Raw genomic sequence first — 25,780 nt, 5'->3', positions numbered from 1 at the left:
ACTACAGATTCCTTTACTCCACTATTCTAGTCAATGTTCTACTGCCTTTTTAGTTCCAACACCAAGGCATCTTTCTCCCTTTTTTTCAAAATCTTCAATTCCCTTTTTTGTACAATCTTTGTTTCGCTCCCCACATCCTGATTTTTCATTTTTGCTCTCTCACTCAGCAATTCATGTCCTTAAGACAAGAATGAACGTATTTAAAACACATGTTAAAGAATGCCCCAAACCACTTTACAGCCAATTACTTAATGTCAAAGCTTTTTTATCCCCCAAATACACAGCAACCAATTTCTAATAAGCAAGGTCCCACAAAGACATGACAATTTAATCTTTTTTTGATTGTGTTACTTCAAGGATAAATGTTGGCCTTGGATATGGAATAACTGCCCTGCTCTTTTTGGAATGGTGTAAGTGATTTTTTTTTAGGCCCCATTCGCGGCAGATGGAGTCACATATGTAAAAGATTGGGTTCTCCTTCAGCAGGGCAAACCTAGATTTTGTGCTCATGTTTTAAGGTTGGTCTTGAACCCAAGACTTTCTAACTCAAAGGACGAGAATTCTATCAACTCAAAAAGGTGGTACTTCAATCTAGTTTTCTGTTCAATTAGTTTTCCTACCGCATTATATTTCATACATACCTAAGTCAGTCAGAGAGCCAGCAAGGTCTGCCTTTTGGAGTTCAACCACAACCTGAAAGAAAGCATCTGCATTTACATAGCACATTTCAATTCCTCAACAGCAAAACCTTGCACTTATACAGCACCCTAATATAAATAAAGTACTTCACAGGAATATTATCAAACCAAATTTGGCACAAACTGCATAAGGAGATACAAGATCATACACAAAAGCTCAGTGGCAGGATGGGCTGTATGCATGCAAAAAGGTTTCAGGGGATATACAAGCTAAATGAACAGGCAAGGACATGATAGATGAAATGTAATAAATATAATAAAAAACAAATGTGAAGTCATCCACTTTGGCAGAAAAACTAGAAGTTAGTGGTGTTATTTTTTTTAAGTGTTGAAATATTGAAAGATGTTGGTCTTCAGAGGTAACTGGCTGTCTTTGTACACAAATCACTGTAAGTAAATGTGCAGGTAGAGCAAGCAATTAGGAAGGCAAGTTTGGCTTTGTTGCAAGAAAATTGCAAGTATTGAGACCTTTTGTTCCTATTATGAAGTGGCCTACTGAATCCTCATATGGAAAAGGGGGAGTGCAGTGAAGGTTAAGGGATGGCAAGTTTGTCCTATACACTGTAGATTTTAAAAGAATGAGAGGTGATTTCATTGCAACATCTAAAATTCTTACTTGGCTTGACAAGGTAAATGCAAAGCTGTTGTTTCCACTAATTAGGGTGTCCAGAACCAAGTATTACAACTTCAAAATAAGGGTTCAGCCATTCAGGACAGAGATGAGAGGAAATTTCTTCACTCAGGGGCTGGTGGATCTTTGGAATTCTCTGCCCAAGAGGGCTAGAGAAGCTCAGTCACTGAACATATTCAACAAAGAGATTAATAGATTTTTAGATACTCAGGGAATCAAGGGATATGAGCAGGAAAGTGGTGACCAAGGTCAGTCATGATCTTATTCATGGAGCTGCATGTGGATCCAAATGGCCTCTCCCGCCATTTCTCATGTTTTTATGTTCATTCCTCCACACTGCTTTATTTCCCCAAATCAACTTACATATTCCATTTCTCACTCTACCTTTCTGACCCTAAATGACTTACTACTTTTTTTTAAATTTAGGAATGGCATTATTTGCTGTAATTATTTTGTTTTCTTGAAAAATCCTTCCTAAATACTAAAAGACACATCAGGCAGCATCACACCCTTAAAATAACGACTTAAGTTTAATTAGCTATTAATTAATTGAGTGAATTATCAGAAATTTGAGTAGTTTTATATTAGACCAAAGATATATTCACAACTTTCTTGATATTGACCCAGAATTTCATGGGAGCAGCAAGATATTTGTGCTCTCTGCTCTTCTTCCAACCCGGTCTTCACTTATCCGAGTGGATCTTATAGAAGCAAGTTCCATCCCAATTAATGAAGCCTAGCAAACTACTAGACCTTCTGAACATGTATTCCTGAAGAGATGCTTTGAGAACCAGTTAAGCCTATCAAAACTATCAAGTAGTTTAAATGTTTCTCAAAATATACAAAAAATTAAACAGACCATCACTTTTTTCTTAATTTAATAAAATGTTCAATAGCATCTAAATCAATTAAATATACTTAATCAATTCTGAAAATAGAAATCCCTGCAACTTGCCCCTCCTTCATTGCAGCTGTTTTACTCCATTGAAATGAGTGGAGCTGCTGAAACATTGAGCAGACACACTTTCTAGCACAAATGCAGGAAATTGGTATTGCACAACTGGACTCCATGAAGAGTCCAACATCAGAGCTCAGTCATCCATATTTTGGACAATTATATATTTAAATTGTTGCTAACAAATACAATTTAAACAGGAATAACATGGAATAACTTACTGAAAACTATAAAATATTTTTCACAATAATATATTCTTGGGAACAGAAAAGATATATATTTTATGTGCTGGGACAGAGAAAATTTGCTCTTCTGAACTATGAGATTTGCATTAATTTCCAAATGATTAAAATTTAGAATTTAAATTTCCTCTTAATGTCTTTTCATAAAGATTCTGATATGAACAGATGTCAGCAAATTATTCTTGTGTTTGACACATAGAATCATAAAATTACTGCAACTTCACTGTGAATGGACTTGTGTTTATATTTCTTATAACTATTCTCCAATTTAAAATATAAACACTCAAAACTTTATGTGGACTCTTATACTTACCCACAGATTAAGCAAACCACTTTCATCAAGTGATGCCAGCTGAAATGACAGTCCAGAACTCCCTAATAGATAAAAGAAAATCTTTATTAAATACAGAAGAGCAAGAAAGTAACCATCCAGGAAGATCTGTTAATAAATTGAGTTTATCATTTTCTAAATATTACTCAAAAAGAAACACAAAGAATTCTAAGTGGCAGAATTTAAAATAAAATTTTTCACTTGTTTCTTATGTTTTTCAACTAATTTACTTCCCTCCCTTGCAAAAAAATCATCTTTTTCTGGGGTTCTGTACTGTTCCACACCCCATTAAGCCTCAGCTCTGAAAGATGAGAAATCATTCAAGCTCACAGTTATCACAGACATTCCTGTCTCTGGTCTTCACTCAGTGTCTACCAATGCAGACTCTGAGTAGTTAGCATTTTGCTAGTGTCTACATGAGACAATTTTCTTGGAAATGGATATCATTTAGATAGTTTAATTTTTAGAATGGGATCATGGTAATCACATGCTGTGTGAACTTCATTGCTATTTTCATTTTGGAAGTTTTGTTGCCAAACTAATTTAATTTCAATACAGAAAGCATGTAATTTTGGAAAAAAAGTTTGCAATTCATGGATATTTGGATCATCATATAATCCATGTGTGAAAATGATACAGGTGATTGCTTGGGTAATGATCACCTATTTTATCAATTTTCCAACTAATTAATTGCCGTTACCATGAACCCCGGCTGTGATTAATTCAGCACAAACCAGGAATTAAAGGCATGCAGCTTTTCAGACAAATTAAGGCAAATTAAAATGGTTCTCATCGCCTTCCTCTTTGCCATGGAAAGATAAGCATGTTGATCAGACTACAAATTCCTCTGTGGTAAGTTTGGACTCAGCCAAATTATCAAAGATAAGTGTCCAATTTAAAAAAAACACAACAATGTAAGAGCGGTCACTTTGTGCTTCCATCTGTAGCTCCACGCAGGTGACTACAGAGTCCACTGCTGGGCAGAGATAAACTGTCAGCTGCATTGGCCATGAATGCTGCAGAGGCTGTTTGAATCCAAAACTGGCAAGATGAAAATGAAAGTTTTATTTTTAGCTACCACTATCTTAAATACTTGGAGCAGGATAATCCAGTTACATCATTGCAAGTGGTGAGGCCAATTATTAAATAGCTAATATCAGTCTGACATGATTTTGTTCAGATGCCAAAGAGTGGAGAAAAGCATAAAACACCATTAACAGAAAATTAGATGTGAATTCTCAGAAATAATTTTTCTTACAGTATTCAACAATTTTAAATTATACTCCATATAAATAAAATAATTTGTAACTCTGTCAAGCAAGATATACGAAGATGCCCAACAGAAAAAATGATGGAAGGACTACATTGCTGTGTGAAAACCTACCTTGCTGGGATGTCAAGAGTGAAAGCCCAATACAATCATCATAGGAAGCAGATGATACTGGATCAATAGCCTTCACTGCACATGCGTGATTTGCAGCTGTCAGAATTCCATCTGAAAGGAAATTTCACTTAAATAACAGCCCACCTCCTCAGATTTTTTTTCTAGAGCTGCTCAATAATTTATATAGAAAGGAGTGGCATCAGGTCCATATGACATATTCTTGTCAGCTATACCATCTGAAGGAGCTTTGTCAATGCTGTATGCCAAATGGTCTTCCACCTCCTGCTGTACCTCTGAATATGAACTCGGCAATATATACCCGCAAAACTTTCTCTCTGTTCTCATCTTGGCTTCAGATACCAATCTTTGGCTACTTTTAAACTGAAGTTATGTCAGGAGGAGAAATTTTACAAAAGGCATCATGTTGGCTATTGTGGTTCAAATCCATTTATCATCAGGAACTATGCATTGCATTAAGTCTACACTATGGAAGCAGCACATATGGCTTACTGATTTATGTCACCGTTCAACCTCCATGTGAGCCTCCTCCCAACTTTCTGATTATGAGAAAAAAACAAGAATGATTAATGTTTATCACAAATCTGATATCTCTAAAAGGACTTCCCTGAAATACCAAAATGGACAATCATTGTTACATCTACATTTTATTTTAAGTTGTACTGTTATCATATTGCCAAATTTATTTATGCTTCACTTCATTCCATGATTGTAAATGAATACACTTAAGAGCTCTGTCTCGATAGCTACAGTTCAGGCTCGTCCAGACAGCAACCTCTTGATTCTAGAGGTTATCAAGGATTCTTCTAGGATTCTTTGTCATACTACCTTGAATTATTCTGAGAGATTTGAACATCACTCCAAAGCTCAACACTAGGCAGTGAAATTTTAATAAACAGAATTTCAGCAGCATTCTCCATAACTTTGGACAAAGGATCATGGAAAGAAACCTGCTGTAACACCCATTTACACCATCTCAGTTGAGTTTTCATTGATATCATGGTGAGATATTGGAAATTACAAGCATGGCAGCAGCATTTTCAATACCTATTCTTAAATTAATTGTAGACAGACACAATCACATCCTAGACTTTGGCATTGTGTTCAGTGTGGACATCGTGGGCTGAAGGGCCTGTTTCTGTAATGTACTTTTCTAGGTTCTATGACTAGTCCATTAAGAGTTGGGTTGCATCAGACTTCATATTTACACTGCAAACTTGAAATTACTTTGCAGTGACACTAAAGATGTGTGTGCATCACGTCTTTTTCATTTTGATTTCAAAAACAACATTGAACATACTTTTTTTGATTACATTTAGCACATTTGGATTACATTTTAGCAAGATCTATATTATGATTAAAATCCTATACAATGCCTTTTAAAATCCATCTGCCACAGTTTTCCATGGAGTTTAAAAAGCAGGTAAAAAAAAACTTCGGAGGTTTCGTTTCGGCAGGCTTCGGGACTTCAGAACAGATAAGTTTTTTTTATAATTCTCATCGGGAATAGTGGGGCAGGACTGCGCAGGTGCTTGACGGCAGCAGGTAGCGGGCGGGCAGTTTAAAAGGAAGACTGCCATATCCAGCAGGCAGCAGAGTGAGAGGGAGCAGAGTAATTGGGCTTTGGCTCAAGGGGCTTAGGCACTAAAGGGGCAAGGAAAGGTAGGTGACTTGAGGAAAGGAAGGAAAGAAAACTTGCGGTTTTCTGTGGTCGGTGTCAGATGTGGGAGTTCCCAGAGTCTCCCTGCCTCCGGCAAGGCTACATCTGCACCCGGTCTGTCGAGCTGCAGCTCCTAAGGGACCGTGTTAGGGAACTGGAGATGCAGCTCGATGACCTTCGTATGGTCAGCGAGAATAAGGAAGTGATAGAAAGGAGTTATAGGCAGGTGGTCACACCGGGGCCACGGGAGTCAAGCAAGTGGGTCACAGTCAGGAGGGGGAAGGGGAATAGTCAGGTACTAGAGAGTACCCCTGTGGCTATACCCCTTGACAATAAGTACTCCTTCTTGAGTACTGTTGGGGGAGACAGCCTACCTGGGGGAAGCAACAGTGGCAGTGTCTCTGGCACAGAGTCTGCCCCTATGGCTCAGAAGGGTAGGGAAGGAGGGAGGAGGGCAGTAGTGATAGGGGACTCTATAGTTAGGTGGACAGACAGGTGATTCTGTGGACGCAGGAAAGAAACTCAGAAGGTAGTTTGCCTCCCAGGTACCAGGGTCCGGGATGTTTCAGATCGCGTCCAAGATATCCTGCAGAGGGAGGAAGAACAGCCAGAGGTCGTGGTACATATTGGTACCAACAACATAGGTAGGAAAAGGGATAAAGGTCCTGAAAAAAGACTATAGAGAGTTAGGAAGGAAGTTGAGAAGCAGGACCTCAAAGGTAGTAATTTCAGGATTACTGCCTGTACCATGTGACAGTGAGTATAGGAATAGAATGAGGTGGAGGTTAAATGCGTGGCTGAAGGATTGGAGTAAGGGGCAGGGATTTAGATTTTCTGGATCATTGGGCCTCTTTTGGGGCAGGTATGACTTGTACAAAGAGGACGGGTTGCACTTGAATCCCAGGGGTACCAATATCCTGGCAGGGAGGTTTGCTAAGGCTACTTGGGGGTGGGATCCAAACTGGAGAGACTGGGGAAGAAGTGTTTGGCTCTCAAGTAGAGAAAGCTAGTAGTAGGTATGAGAGGGAGGATAGGCAGGTGATAGAGAAGGGACGTGCTCAGACCGGTTTGAGATGTGTCTATTTTAACGCAAGGAGTATTGTGAACAAGGCGGATGAGCTTTGAGCTTAGAGCTTGGATCAGTACTTGGAGCTACGATGTGGTGGCCATTACAGAGACTTGGATGGCTCAGGGACTGGAATGGTTACTTCAAGTGCCGGGTTTTAGATGTTTCAGAAAGGACAGGGAGGGAGGCAGGCAAAAGAGGTGGGGGAGTGGCACTGTTGATCAGAGATAGTGTCATGGCTGCAGAAAAGGCAGACATCATGGAGGGACTGTCTACGGAGTCTCTGTGAGTGGACGTTAGGAACAGGAAAGGGTCAATAACTTTACTAGGTGTTTTATAGGCTGCCCAAAAGTAATAGGGATATCGAGGAGCAGATAGGGAAGAAGATCTTAGAAAGGCGTGATAATAATAGAGTTGTTGTGATGGGAGATTTTAATTTCCCAAACATCGGTTGGCATTTCCATACAGTGAGGGGTTTAGATGGGGTGGAGTTTGTTAAGTGTGTTCAGGAAGGATTCTTGACACAATATGTAGATAAGGCTACAAGAGGAGAGGCTGTGCTTGATTTGGTATTGGGAAATGAACCTGGTCAGGTGTCAGACCTCTCAGTGGGAGAGCATTTTGGAGATGGTGATCATAATTCTCTCCCCTTTACGAAAGCATCAGAGAGAGATAGGAACAGACAGACTAGAAAGGTGTTTACTTGGAGTAAAAGGAATTATGAGGCTCTCAGGCAGGAAATTGGAAGCTTAAATTGGGAACAGATGTTCTCAGGGAAAAATACGGAAGAAATGTGGCAAATATTCAGGGGATATTTGGGTGGAGTTCTGCATAGGCACATTCCAATGAGACAGGAGTCACGAGAGGATACAGGTTCCGTGGTGTACAAAGGCTATAATAAATCTAGTCAAAAGGAAAAGAAAAGCTTACAAAAGGTACAGAGAGCTAGGTAATGTTAGAGATCTGGAAGAGCATAAGGCTAACAGGAAGGAGCTTAAGAAGGAAATTAGGAGAGCCAGAAGGGGACACGAGAAGGCCTTGGCGGGCAGGATTAAGGAAAACCCCAAGGCATTCTACAAGTATGTGAAGAGCAAAAGGATAAGATGTGAAAGAATAGGGCCTATCAAATGCAGCAGTGGGAAAGAGTGTATGGATTCGGAAGAAATAGCGGAGGTACTTAATGAATATTTTACATCAGTATTCAATACGGAAAAAGATCTGGAGGATTGTAGTGAGGACTTGCAGCAGGCTGAAAAGCTTGAGCATGTAGATATTAGGAAAGAGGAGGTGCTGAAACATCTGGAAAGCATCAAGTTGGATAAGTTGCCGGGACCGGATAAGACGTACCCCAGGCTGCTGTGGGAAGCAAGGGAGGAGACTGCGGAGCCTCTGACGATGATCTTTGCACCATCGATGGAGACAGGAGATGTTCCAGAAGATTGGAGGGTTGTGGATGTTGTTCCCTTATTCAAGAAAGGGAGTAGAGATAGCCCAGGATATTATAGACCAGTGAGTCTTACCTCAGTGGTTGGTAAGCTGATGGAGAAGATCCTGAGAGGCAGAATTTATGAACATTTGGAGAGGTATAATATGATTAGGAATAGTCAGCATGGCTCTGTCAAGGGCAGGTCCTGCCTTACGAGCCTGATTGAATTTTTTGAGGATATGACTAAACACATCGATGATGGGAGAGCAGTAGATGTAGTGTACATGGATTCCAGCAAGGCATTTGATAAGGTACCCCATGCAAGGCTTATTGAGAAAGTAAGGAGGCATGGGATCCAAGGGGACATTGCAGTGTGGATCCAGAACTGGCGGCCCACAGAAGGCAAAGAGCAGTTGTTGAAGGGTCCTATTCTGCATGGAGGTCGGTGACCAGTGGTGAACCTCAGGGATCTGTTCTGGGACCCTTACTCTTTGTGATTTTTATAAACAACCTGGATGAGGAAGTGGAGGGGTGGGTTAGTAAGTTTGCGGATGACACAAAGGTTGGAGGTGTTGTGGATAGTATAGAGGGCTGTCAGAGGTTACAGAGGGACATAGATAGGATGCAAAGTTGGGCTGAGAAGTGGCAGATGCAGTTCAACCCAGATAAGTGTGAAGTGGTTCATTTTGGTAGGTCAAATATGATGGCAGAACATAGTATTAATGGTAGGACTCTTGGCAGTGTGGAGGATCAGAGGGATCTTGGGGTCCGAGTCCATAGGACGCTCAAAGCTGCTGCTCAGGTTGACTCTGTGGTTAAGAAGGCATATGGTGTATTGTCCTTCATCAATCGCGGAATTGAATTTAGGAGCTGAGAGGTATTGTTGCAGCTATATAGAACCCTAGTCAGACCCCACTTGTGCTCAGTTCTGGTCACCTCACTACAGGAAGGATGTGGAAGCCATAGAGAGGGTGCAGAGGAGATTTACAAGGATGCTAAATGGAATGCAGAGCACGCCTTATGAAAGCAGGTTGAGGGAACTTTTTTCTCCTTGGAGCGACGGAGGATGAGGGGGGACCTGACAGAGGTATATAAGATGATGAGGCATTGATCTGGTAGATATTCTTGTGGCCACCATTTCAGCAGGGTTGAAATGGTGGCCACAAGAGGACAAAGGTTTAAGGTGCTGGGGAGTAGGTATAGAGGAGATGTCGGGGTAAGTTTTTTTTTTACTCAGAGTGGTGAGTACGTGGAATGGGCTGCTGTCAACGGTGATGGAAGCGTATACGATAGGGTCTTTTAAGAGACTTTTGGATAGGTACATGGAGCTGAGAAAAATAGAGGGCTATGGGTTAGCTTAGTAATTTCTAAGGTAGGGACATATTCGGCACAGCTTTGTGGGCCGAAGGGCCTGAATTGTGCTGTAGATTTTCTATGTTCTATGAAACAGGAATCTTGGAAACAGGCCCCTCAGCCACTGAGACTGTGCCAACCGTAAAGCACCTACACTATTACCTCATCAATAGCAAACTTAGTCAGGTCCCAATTGTGCTAATACATATGGAGAACAGTTGAAATCCCAGCTCATATTCTTGCAGGACATCACTGGTACTTCTTTCCAATATGAGCATATGCCTACCCTTGCTTTCTTCTTCCTTTCCAAATCAATCATGACTTCAGATCCATGAGCATTAATTTTAGCTAACAGTTTTGTTCATGTGAAACCTTATCAAAGATATTTTCTAGATTCATGTAACCTACATCCAAAGACATGCCCCTGTCTATTATTTTCGTTACCTTCAATCATAAGTCTATTTTAATCACTGCTGGATCTTTGACTCACCAGTGGTGAACGTTGGGAATCTGAGTGTCCATTCCTGTCCTCCAACCTGAAGATTGTAGTGGATAACGGAGCATTCACGAAGATCCCAGGCCACTATTGAACCATCCACTGTTCCAGCAAACACAGATAACACATTACCTGGGCCAAAGCAACAACACTGCACCTGTAGTGGAATGACATAAAATATCAGCATTTTCTTTATTCAATAAGCTATCAATATTGTCACTTGGATTTAAAACAAACTTAACATTAGAAAGCCTGAACAAAATGTAAATTTCAAGTACAACTTGACTAACAGAGCAGTTAGAATAATAGGGCATCTGAAGCAATTTTAGAAAGATAAATATGTATTTTCAATGGGTAACATCGCTCATAATTCACTGCTTTGAGAATCCACATAGCTCAGGAAAACTCCACACTGGTTTGAACGTGGGCTTCTACTTGCCTCATTAAGTGTGGAAAATGTCAATTAATCATTTACAGACAGATTTTCCAAATAAAGGCAAATAAGTTTTCACAAACCTCTGATTCACAGATAAGGACTTTCTGAGGAAATGATGGCTCCCAGATATTCCAAACACAGATTATGTAATAGCTGGCAACTTGGACCATTCCAGGCTCTTTCGGAAGGCTGTGAACTGAAAGCAGTGTTTGTCTTTGGACCTGTGAGAAATGTAAGCATAACACCTCCCGACCTACAAAAATCACAAAGATGTATGCTTACACTTGGAGGATTAGGAAAATATGATCTTAAAACTATAATTTTGTGATTACTTGTAGAATTAATAAGGTCTTTTCTAAATTTACTGCACATAATCAAAATTTTAGTGGTGTAGCTCTTTCAAAACGCATAGGCCTAATTAAGCATTCTCAATCATTCAGTGCAAGTATGTGATACCATTGTTTGAAGAGAAAACGATGGTTTTCTGTGTAACACTGGAAGGCCATGTAACATGGGCAGTGTTACTAGACAAGCTGACTGTGAAACTGATAATTGAATGATAGCATCAATTCTGCAAGAACTTGTATTGGAGCAAGTGTGCCAAAGCAAGACATGAGTGAAGAATAGAATATATATATCCATGCATTTCAAAGTGAAAGCCTTGTACCAAAAAAAAGGCAAAACAAGATTTCTTGGGAAAAGAACTTGCATTGATAAATAAACAAAGCATGTAGAAACGTCAATGCAGACTGTAATACCATTTGTCCTGAAACACACTTAGACTATTTATTACCATGTAAAAAAGGCATGTTTGTGTTCAACTGAGAGCATCTGTCACTGACTGACAAACTGGCTGCTTTTGATTGAATGTTCTTACTGGCTTGGTCCTCCACTTGATCTTCTTCAAGCAACACCGCAATTACCTGCCATGGTGTTAGAGTGATTAGTGTCATACCATTCACGGAAGAAAAAGTAACTCTCTCATTAGAAGGTCTGTACTCTAATAATTTGATTTAACAATTCATTTCTGTAATATCTGTGCCTTATATTCTAACACTGCATGCAAAGGATTCATGACAAATATGTATAAAACACTGATTAAGCTACAACTGGAGTAGTGTCCAGTTCCTGACAGCAGAATTTACGAAAGATGTAAGGCTTTGGAAGAGTGCAAAATAAGTTTACCAAAATGATTTCAAAGATGAGGAATTCTAATTATATGGATAGACTGGAGAAGCTAAGGTCATTCTCCCTGGAACCAGAGGGAGAACATGAGGAAATATGAGAGGTACTTAAAATCATAAAGATTATAGATAGAGTAGATAGAGAGAAACAGTTCCCATTGGGGGGGGGGGGTCAGGAAATAGGAAACAAAGAATGAAATGCTGCCTTGCACAGAAGTTATTTTAAAAATATAAGACTATGTTAGTTTAAATAACCAGCAATCATCCAGTATTTTAGTGAAAGATTGTAAAACAGCTTCTTTTGTGATCACAAGCATGACCAAACAATGTTATATTTAAACAATTACATGTATTTGTGTAAATCACTGGATGAAAGTTGTACTAAACATTTACTTTGCAGACTTTGATCAACCACTGTTAACTAAAATCTACACAAGCAATATACTTTGACTCAAAAAGAAATAGATGGGTGGACATTTTGCAAAATCTCTGCAAAAATAAATACAGCACTATTTTGCATGGTGTTCAGCCAAGGAAAATACAACACCTGACAAGCCGATCTTAGGAAGTTGGTCAGTCTCTGAGAGTCAATATTCTTAATCAATGAATCAGAGGAAAAGGTATCACTAACATTTGCCCCTGTTCGAAGAAAGAAAACTGCATCAATATACAGTCATAAAAATTTCAGTTTTTGCTTGATTTAACTTAATTTACATACAGGTTAGGAAGTTGTGGGCATGCTATGTTGGCGCCGGAAGCGTGGCGACACTTGCAGGCTGCCCCCAGAACACTACGCAAAAGATGCATTTCACTGTGTGTTTCCATGTACATGTGACTAATAAAGATATCTTATCTTATCTTAGTGCAATCAATAGAGTAGAATGAAGAAATGTGAATATACCCACCGGGTTTTAGAAGTCCTGTAGAAGAAGCATGAAAGTAGCAAATAATTAAGATCAAAAATAGGTCTTTGCTTTCCTTATTGAATGTTGTTACCAACAAAAAAAAGAGTAATTCAATTTAAATACTGTGATTTTACTTATTCAAGACATCCTAACGTACTTTAAGCTCAACGAAAGATAATTTTTTTCCAAATATACTAAATGTTGCAGCTATTTAAAAATAGCAATATGACGACGGTAATGAGATAATCAGTTTTAATGATGCTGCCTGAGGAATAGATATTGGCCCAAAGACCTTCTGTGCCATCTTTTGAAATAGTGGCTGCAATCCTTTTACAAGTCTCCTCGAAAAAGTCTCAACAGAAACATAATTCTTTCCAAATGCTGTTATGGAGCATCAACCAAGATTTTGTATTAACGTCTGTAAAGTAGAAGTAAAATCCACAACTTTCTAACATTAGAGGCAGGAGTGTCATCTGTGAACAGGTTATTATACAAAAATAATAAAAGAACTCTTTGTGCAAACTATTGACCTCAGATACCTTGGTGTATTTACAAAATGTGGTTGGTTGGCAATGATCTTATCTCTAGATGCATTTCTATTTCACCCACTAATTCAATAAGGCTGCCTTGGTGACATAACCCAAGATGCACATTTATCACTGAACATTAGGGTCCCTAAGGATTAAATGTCTATATGCTACTAAGCTTTATATGAAGAATTAAATTTGTCAAATTGCAAATTTGAATACATTTGGGTGAATTTACTATTTCTATGCTCCCATCATAAGCTGGAAATCCACATCCACACATCATTATCATTTAAGGCCATATTCAGACCTGATGGCCCCAACAGCAACCACAGAGAACTTGGTTTGCTTTCTGGAGGAACACTTTCCTCAGAAGGCTCCTTTTTCACCCATATTGTGATATCCAATTCATTCTCAATATTGATAGATACGGCCCAATAATCCAAAAAAAAATCCTCTTCAGTGTTCAAAAAGCAAAGAAAAACGGTGGATGCTGCAACTCTGAAACAAAAGCAGAAAATGACTGAGATAATAGCTCAGGCAGCATCTGCGGTCAGATAAACAGAGTTACATTTCAACACTTCGACCTTTAATCAGAACTGGAAAAAATGAGAAAGCAAGTGTGTGTGAAAACCTAAAGTACCCAGATCCCAGGAACTGCATCCACCAGAGTCTGCCTCAAACTATTCCTCTTTACCATTCCCAGGATCTCAGAGATATTTGGTAGGCTTAACAAGTGATTTCAGACTTATGGGTGCCATTTCAGAAAGTTGTCTTCAACTGATACATTGATCCATTGTAGACTAATTAGTACAAATTATATTTTGTGATAATCTCCATAGTCACTGCATAAAGCATCCATCAGGATGATAATTAAACGAGGTGAACTTTATTTGTTAAGGAATCCCTAGGTTGCTCAAAAGCAACATCAACACATCATTCCTGTATTGTAAGAACCCAGTCCCTCTACAACAGTTCCTAGACCTCAGGCACTTACCAAGAATAATAAATCTTCACATAATGAACACGTTCATTAAAAAACTTTGACTCACTAACACTGGATTAAAACATTCAATAAGACTTTCTATTTTGTTGTTATACATGCATACAGAATGTGACACAGGACTGAATCCTGCAAAATGTAAAATAGTCACAATGCCTCTGTTCCATATTATTTTGTTATTGAATAAAAGCAATTTTATTTCAGTGTATAAAGAGCAATTCTAATTCAACTAAGCAAGGTGCAGAATAAATAACAAAGTAAAGCACTGGGTTAATAACTAACCTACAAATGCACTTTTTTTTATCGTCAGTAACAGTGCTTATGGTATGGAATCCATTCTGCTTTCATGATCAATCACATAAAAGTGCATGTTCAGAAAGTACACATGCAAGAAAAATGAAAGATATAACAAGACCAAGATAGGAACATCAAATTTACTAATCCTTGTCAAGGCACCAGAACTCTAATGTGATTAAATAGATAGATTAAGCAACGTCCTTTATAAAATTAGATTTTTCTAACTTAAAACATCAAGACTTTAAAAATGCTTACCTCCGCACACCAGGCTACCCTCTCCAGGATGCTGCGTCCATTTATCAACTGTTTCAATTTCATCTGTTTGAATATCTTGGTCCACATCATCCTCGTTGCTCTGTACAAAGGCCTACAAGTAAAGAAAGATCAGGTAAAACTACAAAAATAAGACAATGCCTTCTTGGATGAAAAGTGGAGCTTCCACCTAAACAAACTTCCAAAATTCCAGACAATATTTGGTTGGATTTATATGCTCAAATAATAAGTTGTTTGTTTAATAAGACAAACAAGTTCCTCCTAAAGGAGACAATAAGCATACTGCTGGATGAATTCAGCAGGTCAAGAAGCAACTGTGGAGGCAAAAGGATGGTTGATGTATCAAGTCATGACTTTGCATCGGCCTCCACTGAAAGCTAGGAGACTGAGGGGTGTTCCTGCTCAGTCCTGAAACTTATTTTAAAAAAATTACTTAATACACAATGCTAATAGACAGACCTGTTTAGTATTTGTGCGCCCAAAGCTTTTGATGTACACATCATATTCATTCAATGGAGGCAGATCAAGCATTGAAAAGTTAACTGAGAAATCCAAGTCAATCAGTCTGAGAAGCTCTGCACTGCGCTTTCTGCAAAAAAAGTCAGATAAATCAGATCTTTTAATGTGCATTAACAAAAGAAAGGCAGATCTAATTCTAAACTTCTCATTATGAAAAGAGACATGCAAAGAGCCAACTATTACATTTTTTTGCTGCAATAGATGAGATGAAAAGGGTCAAGGGATTTCCATTACCCATGTGTTGCAGTCCAAAAAAAAATTCTAATCTTGGTTCAATTTTTGATGACTTAAAACAACAAATTGGGAAATTATATGAATCAATATTTAACAATTGAACACTGAAATTTTTCAGTTAATTGGGGATTTTTGATGAGTAGATCATGCCTGATGGGGCAGATTAAGTTTTTTGAAATGATGACCAAAGTCATAGACAAGAAATTGTCACTTACGATAATTACAATGACTTCCATTAAGCATTTAATAAAATCCCTCATGACATTCTATTAACTAAAGTTGAAATTTATGGAATTAAAAGCTAAACAGGGAAATAAATATTGTAATGTTGATCTATCCAGAAAGCCAAAAGTTACTGTAGGTAAAACCACCAGAATTCTGGGTGGGGAAGCAGGCAAAAATTGTGACAGGTTTGAAGGGGTGCCAAAGGAGGAAAAAGGAAATCATGACCAAAATAATATTTGCTGACAAGACCAACACCACCACAAAATTAAGAGTGAAAATCATTGAAGTGAAAGTTATGAATAGGTTCAAGGAGCAACTGGAGAAGGAGAGAACTGGACTCATGACAAGGAGCAATTCAGTTTCACTGTACAGTACTCAAAACGACAACTAGTCTCAACTAAGCACTAGCACAAAGCCCAAAAATAGTTTCACATTCAAGAATCATCATTATCATTGTGACATGCTGTTACTTAGCATTTATCTACTGCCATCCATTTTATCTGTAATAATTTCAATGCGTCCTTATTCTCCGTAATCATTCTAAAATAACTTGCATAATCTTAAAACATCCTTGACAGCATTCCCAAATACCTATGCCTTCATCATTTACTGTAGAATTACTCCCACCAATGCAATTACTCCTACAATATGTATCATTTTGAATGTAAACTACAAACATATTTTCAGTTACCCACTTTTGTTTACAGGCCACCTTAGAACTGATCTCCCGCTGCTTTGCTGCCACAAAATCAATGTATGTTCCACGAACAGGTCCTCTAGACTGTGATTCTTCAAAATCTAAGTCAGCAACAATTAGCGTTATACACAAATAACATAAACAGCATTGCAAAAGCAAGAATATTTGATTAAAAAATAAACATGCACATTTGACCAGGATGTTTTTTCCATAAAATCCAATCCAGCTAATTACCCTCTCTATCAATCATTAACAAAGAGACAGTGCCATCAAGCGGAATTTCTTCTTCAATAACCTGCAAGTCAATACCAGGTTGGGTTTCACCAAGAGGACTGGAATCCAAAACGATTATAGCCTTGGTCCAACCATGGACCAAGGAGCTGAATTCCAGAGACAAGGAGTGAATGATTGACATGGACATCAAGACTAAGCATTTGACAAAGTGTGGTATCAAGGCCCCATGATGAAACTAAAGCCAACGTGCATCAAGAGAAAAACACTTCAATGATTAGAATTATACTAAGTACATAGTAAGATGGGTGCATTTGTTGGAGATCACTCATCCTTACCACCAAGACATTGCTACAGAGTTCCTCAGACAGTGTCCAACACCTAATCATTTTCAACAGCTTCACAAATGACCTTTCTTTGTCAGAAGTGGGAATGCTCACTGATGATTGCACAATGTTTGATTCCATTCACAACTCCTCAGCAAATAAATCTACTGGTATTCTTAGGACATGGTAATTCATATAAACATCGGTAATACCTTTTTTTGGTTCTTCCTCATTTGTCTTTTGATTGCTTCTAATCCATGTTGCACTGATCTTTTCATTTTCTGCAGTAATTGCTTTTTGAATTGCTTCAATTTCAGCTCGTTGTCGTGCTGGAATTTCCTCCTTTTCTTGTTCTTTTTCCTCACCTTCCTCTTCCTCCTCCACTTCACATTCCCCTTCCTCAAAGTCATCCTCATAGTCCTTTATGCGGAGAAGCATAAAAGCTTTGTACTTCATAAAGAAACTTCAAAGTGTACTTTACACTTGGAACATTTTGCTCATTTTTCCGATTATAGAACTTCTGATAACCTGACTTGTTTTAATACTACACGGTTAGAAAATCAGAAACTCACTGTGAATGAAAGACACAGTCATAAACAACACTGGTAAATGCTGCAAGACTCATATATACAATCAATTACTATTTACAAAATGCTTCTGTGCTTTAAGTTTCCCATGTTCTTTCAGAAAAAAATACATGTCAGAAGCATTTTTTATTGTTTTCCTTATTTAATAGCTTATTGGCCTGCATAATTAAAGTAAATTAATGCTTTAATTAATGAGCAGGTAATAAGAACATAGGAACATAGAACAGTACTGGAACAGGTCCTTCAGCCCAAGATGTCTGTAATCTCATCTGCCTGCACATGGTCTATATCCCTCCATTCTCTGCCTATTTATATGCCTGCCTAAATGCCTCTTAAATTCCCTTGTAATGGGAAAAATAATTGCAGGAAATTAAGATTTTTTTTCTCCAAATAGATGAATAAATAGAAGACCCACCACCATATTCTCCAGGAGACATTGGATAGGCAATAAGCAGCCTGCCAATGGTCCTGAGAATAAATATACATGCACGTGATCCAACAAGAGCCTCAAATAAGGTCTTGATGTAATCAACTGGACTTTACCCTTGATTTAATGTTATTAAGTTAAGTTAAACCCTTTACCTCCAGCCTATTGGTTATTTTGTAAAACTTCCTTCAATGGTAAAGCAGTAACTGTCTGTAAACATCACTGAAGCACTTGGACTGCTGACTATCTAAGAATAGATATTGCATCATCCACACACAGACAAAAGAATCAAACAGGTACGTGAGAGAGTTAAAGACTTTATAACGATTACAGATTAAGATGACAATCTTCTGCTATTGTATTGGATGCTCTCTGCACCCCAAGATTTGGTTATAGTCTTGTAATTTGTATTCAGATTTTTACAAGGATGTTGGTGGAAACCTTCTGCCGATTTATTTTTTTCCCTTTTAACCCAATCCATACCATGCAGCATTCTTCACTGGTTAGTGTGCCCCCAAACTTCTAACATTTCTGTTCTTTATCCACCTGCCAGAGGACGTGCAAGAATTGCTCAGGGCTAGTGCGGGCTCTTATATTCCCTCTCTGTTCAACCTTTCATAATACAGTATATTGGTCCATATAATTCAAAAAACTGCTTTAAATTACCTTTTCCTGCATGTCAGAGTTGTTCATCAAAGAAATCAAGAAAAATGACAAAAGAAAATGAAACTGGCATGCAAAGTTAGAGGAGCTTAAAAAAAAGTTAATAAATACAAGAGTATGCAGTAAAAGTAGCTCTAAATGAGTTATAAATGAATGAACTTCATCAGCTACAAAACAATCACACTTTCCTGACATTACCACTACTTTATTCCTGCAGTCCCTTTTTACATTAATGTGGAAATAATACATCCATGCCTTTATTGTTAGTTTTCAGTTACATAAGTGCTAGTAGAACAATGACCTCTTGGAATAAACTTAATTTCAGTTAACTGTTCCCTATTCCAATCTGATTTCCATTTCTCATCTGTCAGCAGCATTTTCATTTCTCACACTTGATAAACACACACAGAGACAGGTGCACACATACAGCTGTAAATAATCCTTGGTTTTCTTCTTTCACCTATTCTCAACCTATTCTCATCCTTTATCAAATAGCTCAGTATCTTACAAAACCACAAAAAGCATTTTGGAATTAATTGGTTAACATGGCATTTGAAGTTTAGGGTTAAACAGCCACCATTTCAGACTCGACAATTTAAAAGACTGCATTTCTTTCCTATATTAGCACATGATTGAATCCTGTGAATTATGGGACTCTTATATGGTAATACCCAGCCAAAATCCTGCAGATCACTATCCATTAGTGGTTGCATTGATACATACTTCCTGGGAAAACATGTTTTTAATAATTCTGTTGTCATAATTGACCTGAATAATCTAAGTGTGATTCTTTTTCATTTAAAGTAAACTAAAAGGAATATTCTTTGCATACATGCTAATTGTGATACAATTTGAAAACAAGCCTACTCTAGGTACTAAAATAAATCCAATAAAAAATGTCCTTGTGCATTTCAAATTGGCATGCATATTATCTTTATATTGTAACATTATAGCTTAAAGAATGATACCTCAAAGTCATCTTCATAGTTTGATGATTCAAAAGCAGGTTTGCTTTCCATTACAATTTCCTCTCCTTCAACCAACTGTAAGAAATTCAGTGACTTAGAAGCAAGACAGTAGTGTCACCTGTAGCAGTACTGACATTTAACCCATACAACCAAAAAAAATTAAAATTACTTCTGCATTTCAAGCATTAGACAAAAAAAGTTCCAGATTAATGTGAGAATTAATTCATGGACATTGGCGCCAGTAGTGGGGAAAGACGAAGCTGCTTCTTTGGGACTTGCTTCACCTGGTTCCACCTAGGACTAGTGTACTAGTGAATCAAATAACTAGGACTGTAGATAAGGCTTTAAACTAAATGCCATCGTGTTATTGATACCTCTACCATGGGATGAAGATTCTGACAACCTCTGCCTTTCATAATCTTATATACCTCTATCAGAACACCCCTCAGCCTCTGATGCTCCAGGGAAGCAAGCCCAACCTATCCAATCTCTCCCTGAAACTAAAGTCCTCTAATCCTGGCAAGATCTTGGTGAAGACACAAGAGAATGCAGATGCTGGAATCTGGAGCAACGAACAATCTGCTGGAGAAACTCAGCAGGTTGAGCAGCATCTGTGGGAGGAAAGGAATTGTCGACATTTTAGGTCAAAACCCTGCATCAGGACTGAGAGTGGAGAGGCAAGATGGCCAGCATAGGGAGGAGAAGGGGAGTGGCATGAAAGATTTCTGATGTGATTGGTGGACTGAGGAGGGGTGTAAGATGACAGGCAGCTAGTGCCAGGTGGGGGAGGTGAGCAGGGCTGGAGTTGGAGGACTGTGGCAGGTGAATGATAAATGGAGACACATGAAAGACTGCAGATGCTGGAAATCTGAAGCATCACACAAAAAATGCTGGAGAAGCTCAGCAGGTCAGGCAGCATCTATGGAGGGAAATGAACAGTCGACGTTTCGGGATGGGACCCTTCATCAGGACTGGAAAGAAAGAGGGCAGGATGGGGGGAAGAGGAGCAGCACAAGCTGGTCCGGTGATAAGTGAATCCAGGTGAGAGGGTGAAGAGAGGTAAGTGGGGGTGGGGGAATGAAGTGGGAATAATATGAGAAGCTGGGAGTTGATAGGTAGAAGAGGCAAAGGGCTGAAGATGTGAAATCTGATAGGAGAGGACAGAAGACCATGGAATAAAGGGAAGAAGGTGGGGAACCAGAGGGAGGAAGGTGGGGGTGATGGGCAGGTCATAGGGCAGAGGAGGGGAAGAGAAGGGGTAATAGGGCCAGAAGGATAAGGAAAAACAAAAGTGGGGGGGGGGGGGGGAACAAAAGGGGACTGGTTACCAAAAGTTAGAGAAATTGACGTTGATGCCATCAAGTTAGAGACTATCAAAATGGAATATGAGGGGTTGTTCCTCTGTGTCTTGCCTCAACTTGCCAGCGGAGGAGGCTGTGGACAGATGGGAATTACTTCTGCATTTCAAGCATTAGACAAAAAAGTTCCAGATTAATGTGAGATCTGATAGGAGATCCATTCCATTCATGTGGGAATGGAAAGTGGAATTCAAATGGCTGGTCACCAGAAGATCCTGGTTGTTGTGGCAGACAGAGTGAAGGTGCTCAACGAAGCGATCCCTCGGTCTGTGTTGGGTCTCACCGATGCAGTAAATGATACCGATGGATTCAGATGTGAACTGCCGCCTCACCTGGAAGGGCTGTTTAGGGATAGATGGAGGCAGACAACGAGAGAGAGAAAAAAGAAAAAAACAACAGATGGAGCAAGGTCGGAAGAGGGGAGTGTGAAGATGGGAGACAACTGCTGGAGGGAAATAAACAAGAACACAAAGCGCTACCAGAGTTGGATTTTGATAAGTAAAGGAGGTGAGAATGGGAACCATTAGAGGAGAAGGGAAAGGCGAACGGTAACTGGAACCAGATTTGGGGGGGTGGGGTGGGTGGGTGGTGGGAGGAACTGTATGCTAAGTGGGAACCAGGAGGAGAAGGGGACAAAGACGGGTGAAGGGGGGCTGTGGGAGGTTGGAAAGTAGGGAGGACCAGAGGGGATCGATGGGGTGGAAAGGGGGGTGGCGGAGGCAAAAGAGGGAAATCAAAGAAAAAGATGGGGGGGGGGGGGGGGGGGGGGGGAGTGTTTAGCTACAGTTGGAAAACTCAATATTCATGCCATTGGGTTGATTTGAGATCCTGGTGAATCTCCTCTGCACTCTCTCCAGCACAATCACATCCTTCCTGTAGTGTGGTGACCAGAAATGAACACAGCACTCCAAGTGCAGATAAAGCAATGTTTTGTAAAGTTGCAAAATAACATCCCAACTTTTATATTCAATGCCCCGACTTATGAGGGAAAGCATGCCATATGCCTTTTTCACCACACTCTCCACCTGTGCTGCCACTTTCGGGGAACAATGAACTTGAATCCAAGATCAATCTGTTTATCAACGTTCTCTAGTGCCCTACCATTTACTGCATATGCCCTACTCCTATTTGACTTCCCAAAATGCATCAGCTTGCATTTGTTGGGATTAAATTCCATCTGCCAACACTCCACCCAATTTTCCATCTATACTCCACTGTTGTCATAGACAACTTTCCTATATATCCTCAACACACCAACCTGCATGCTAGAGTTCTGAAGGAGCTGGCTCTAGAGATGGTAGATGTACCTGGATCTTAGAAATGTCCATAGATTCTAAAAGAGTTCCTATAGATTTAGTGGGAGCCAAAGTAACCCCACTATTTAAAAAGGGAGTGAAAACAGAACGACAAATCAGTTAGCTTGTCATCAGTGATAGGAAAATGTTAGAATCTATAATTAAGGAAATGGGAATAGGGCACTTGGAAAATAATTACAGGATTGGGCAGAGTCAACATTGAGTTATGACAGAGAATTTTTTTTTGACAAATCTGTTGAGTTCTTTGAGATTGTAACTAGCAGAATAGATAAGGAGGAAACAATGGATGTGGTATATTTTGGAGGCTTCCAGGCCCTCGAAGTGCCACATGGGAGATTATTGAATGGAATTAGAGCACACGATACCGGGGGTATTGGCATGAATTGAGAATTGGTTAACAGTCAGAACACAGAAATACATGGGTCAGTTTTTGGGTTGGCAGGCTCTCATTCCTGTGAGTGCTGGGCCCCAGATGTTTGCAATCTACATCAAGGAATTGGATAAGGAGATCAATATGCAAGCTTGCAGTTGACATAAAGCTAGCTGACTGTGTGAGAAGAATGCATAGAGGTTTCAAAGGAACACATATAGGTTAAGTGAATCGACTAGGACATGGCAGATGAAATATAATGTGGAAAAATGCAAAGACTTACACTTTAGTAGAAAAATAGAAAAACTAGAGTACTTTTTAAATGGTGAGTGATTAAAGTGCTATTGTTCAGAGGGATCTCCTTGTACACAAATCACTGAAAGTGAACATGGGGGTTCAACATGAAATTGGGAAGCAAACAGTACAATGACCTTTATTGCAAGAGAATTCAAGTGAAAAGAGGAGAGATGTCTTGCTCCAATAATATTTGGTGCAGGGAATACTTGATACAAAATATTGTATACAAATCTGATTTCTCCACCTAAAAAAAGGATATACTTGCAATAGGAGCTCAGCAAAGGTTCACCAGATTGATTCCTGAGATGAAGGATTTGTTATATAGGGAGAAATTAAGCAGCCTGAAAATATACTCTCTTAAACTTGCAAGAATGAGAGATATGGGGTTGATGTTTCCCTGGGTGATGTGTCTATATCCAGGAATCAGAGTATCAAAATATGGTGTCAGCCATTCAGGACGGAGATGAAAAGAAATTTCTTCACCCAGAACGTAGTGAATCTTCTATCTAAGAGGACTATGAAGGCTCAGTTGCTCAATTTATTCAGGATAAAGAAAGTTAATTTATAGATCTTAAGGGAGTCAAAGGTAGTAGTGTCAACACAGGCAAGTGGTGCTGAGATCCTATTCATGGCTGCACAAGTTAGAGGAGTTTGATTGCCTACCCCAGGAGGATTTTCTATTCTTATAACATTGATGGTACTTGCTTTCAACTTTCATGAGTTTATGAATTTCAAAAGGAATTACCAACATTTATTTTATTTAACAAGCACCTGAAGGGAAGGAAAATAACATTTTAAATATGTTTCAACTCAGTTAATAAAATCTTTTTGTACATCTTGAAACAAACAAATCATTCCTTTGTTTCCAACAGTCTACTGTTTAGAATCTAGTTTTCTCTATCCCAGTGGGCTACAGAACTTTGACATTTAAGTAATTTCAAAGCTGATATCGAAAGGTATTTGGACTCCAGGAGATCAAGGGATATTGGAATCAAACAAGACAGTGGAACTGAAGTCAAAGGTCAGCCAAGACATAGAATGGCAAAGCAGGATCAAGGGACTATTTACTTCTATTTATTCATGTCCTTATTCTAATAATAAAATCTAAACATTAACTTAATTGAACTACTTCATGAAGGGTCAAATTCTTACATCATCATCGCTTAATGTGACCTGACTGGAGCGCCATGTTGATTGAAGTCTACCTGTACCCTGAGATCATGTCAGAGATAGTGTGGAGGAGACAGATAAGTATTATCATCACAAATTATACACAGAGGAAAATATGATAGTATTGCAGAACGAACCACTATGATGACATTTGAAAGAGAGCTGGTATAAATCTGAGAGAATGGCCTACCACTCAGAAACTGCCAGCTATGGTCACCCCTTGGCCTAACTTATTTCTTGATGGCCTGAAGCCTCCTGATGTTAAGTCAAAGGCCCCGAGCAGTATTAGGGTCTCAAACAACATAATGCAGTGATAAAGACTCTCCAGGAGTGACCCACTCCTGAAGCTCCTCAGCAAACCTTTGACAGCCAGCAAAGCCTTGCCCTAGCTTTGCCAACTGCTCCATCGGTGTCTCTGACATTCAGAAATATTTAAAAACTGTTAAAAATGGAAAAGAAGTAACAAGCTAGAATTAATTTAAAAACTTTAAGTAGAAAAGTGAAAACAACTAAAAACACTTCTAAATAATAAAATACAATAAATTAACCATAAATAACCAAGAAGTAACTTATTTTTATTCTTTCCCGGTCTTAAAATCCCTATTGAAAACAATGGGCATGTAGATCTAACCTGGTGTGGAATCCAAGAGCTGATTTTCCATGATAACTCCAGCAATGGGAGTACAGCTGAGAATTGGCCAATGGAGCTTGGCTAGCAAATCTGGGACAAGCCCATTCCCTTAACTTACTGACAATTACACTGAGAAATCCCAGGAGTTGGGGCAAAAATCTGGACAGATGGCTAGATTTAATTCACAGTTCCTTCCTCTAGGGGACACCTGAACTCCTTAGAGACTGTAGCATTTGAGCCACCTGTTGGATGCACTCTGCAGTGCTCAAATCTGAAAATGTTCGCGTCTGACTCCTAGAAGTATCCAAGTTCTCATCTGTAACTTTTTTTGATCAATGCTTTCATATTGGATGAAGTGTCACATTGATTGCAAGAAATAAACAATCAACTAAAATCCTATAAATTTATTTCCCTTTTCTGGTTAAATTAAGGTAGACCATATCAAACAGATTTATTTCCAAGAAAGGAAATATCCAAGTATGCTTGTATAAATATATGAACATGAAAGAAAAAGGAGAAGCAAGTAGACAGATAAAGTTCATCCATTATTGATTGGTTTTGCCTTGCCTGGCCTTTCAACATATTGCTCAAATTTTTGACATCTAATTCTCCCTTGCCTATTTATGTATCATAATTGTCTTCCCTGATAACTTATTGCAGGTCAAGGACAGTTCAAGCTGTTGTATATGTCAATGCTACTTCTTCAAAAGTGCAATATGAGGTGAGAGATATGAAAAATACAGCAATATTTTAGCTGTTCATAAGTGCATCCATTAATGTTTTCTCAAATTGGTTCCAGAAATCTTGTGGTTGTGTTTGCTAAACCAAGGTTGAGTCAGATGGCTGAGTGAGTCTACCAATTCATTATATGCATTG

At 38.9% G+C, this 25,780-nt stretch overlaps 1 protein-coding gene across 6 annotated transcripts in view; it reads right to left on the bottom strand.

Moving 5' to 3' along the window:
- dync2i1 (dynein 2 intermediate chain 1) overlaps window positions 1–25,780 on the bottom strand; it is a 74,025-nt gene that overhangs the window by 17,457 nt on the left and 30,788 nt on the right. For 3 of the 6 annotated variants that reach the window (XM_052016041.1, XM_052016042.1, XM_052016047.1), the window contains exons 8-20: window positions 24,256–24,315; window positions 19,763–19,837; window positions 17,330–17,537; window positions 16,559–16,661; window positions 15,345–15,474; window positions 14,868–14,979; window positions 12,428–12,519; window positions 11,490–11,619; window positions 10,777–10,949; window positions 10,255–10,417; window positions 4,242–4,352; window positions 2,840–2,901; window positions 642–693 (exon numbers count right to left, since the gene is read on the bottom strand). In XM_052016041.1, the coding sequence (XP_051872001.1) occupies window positions 642–693; window positions 2,840–2,901; window positions 4,242–4,352; window positions 10,255–10,417; window positions 10,777–10,949; window positions 11,490–11,619; window positions 12,428–12,519; window positions 14,868–14,979; window positions 15,345–15,474; window positions 16,559–16,661; window positions 17,330–17,537; window positions 19,763–19,837; window positions 24,256–24,315 (1,471 nt within the window). The remainder of the gene's footprint in view (window positions 1–641; window positions 694–2,839; window positions 2,902–4,241; window positions 4,353–10,254; window positions 10,418–10,776; window positions 10,950–11,489; window positions 11,620–12,427; window positions 12,520–14,867; window positions 14,980–15,344; window positions 15,475–16,558; window positions 16,662–17,329; window positions 17,538–19,762; window positions 19,838–24,255; window positions 24,316–25,780) is intronic. The other 3 variants (XM_052016044.1, XM_052016045.1, XM_052016046.1) reach the window with 3 other exon arrangements.

This window comes from Pristis pectinata, chromosome 5 (genome assembly GCF_009764475.1).
Source record: "Pristis pectinata isolate sPriPec2 chromosome 5, sPriPec2.1.pri, whole genome shotgun sequence".
Classification (NCBI taxonomy): Eukaryota; Metazoa; Chordata; class Chondrichthyes; order Rhinopristiformes; family Pristidae; genus Pristis; species Pristis pectinata.
The sequence above is the reverse complement of the archived record's forward strand: the minus strand, read 5'-3'. Positions and strand labels throughout refer to the sequence as shown.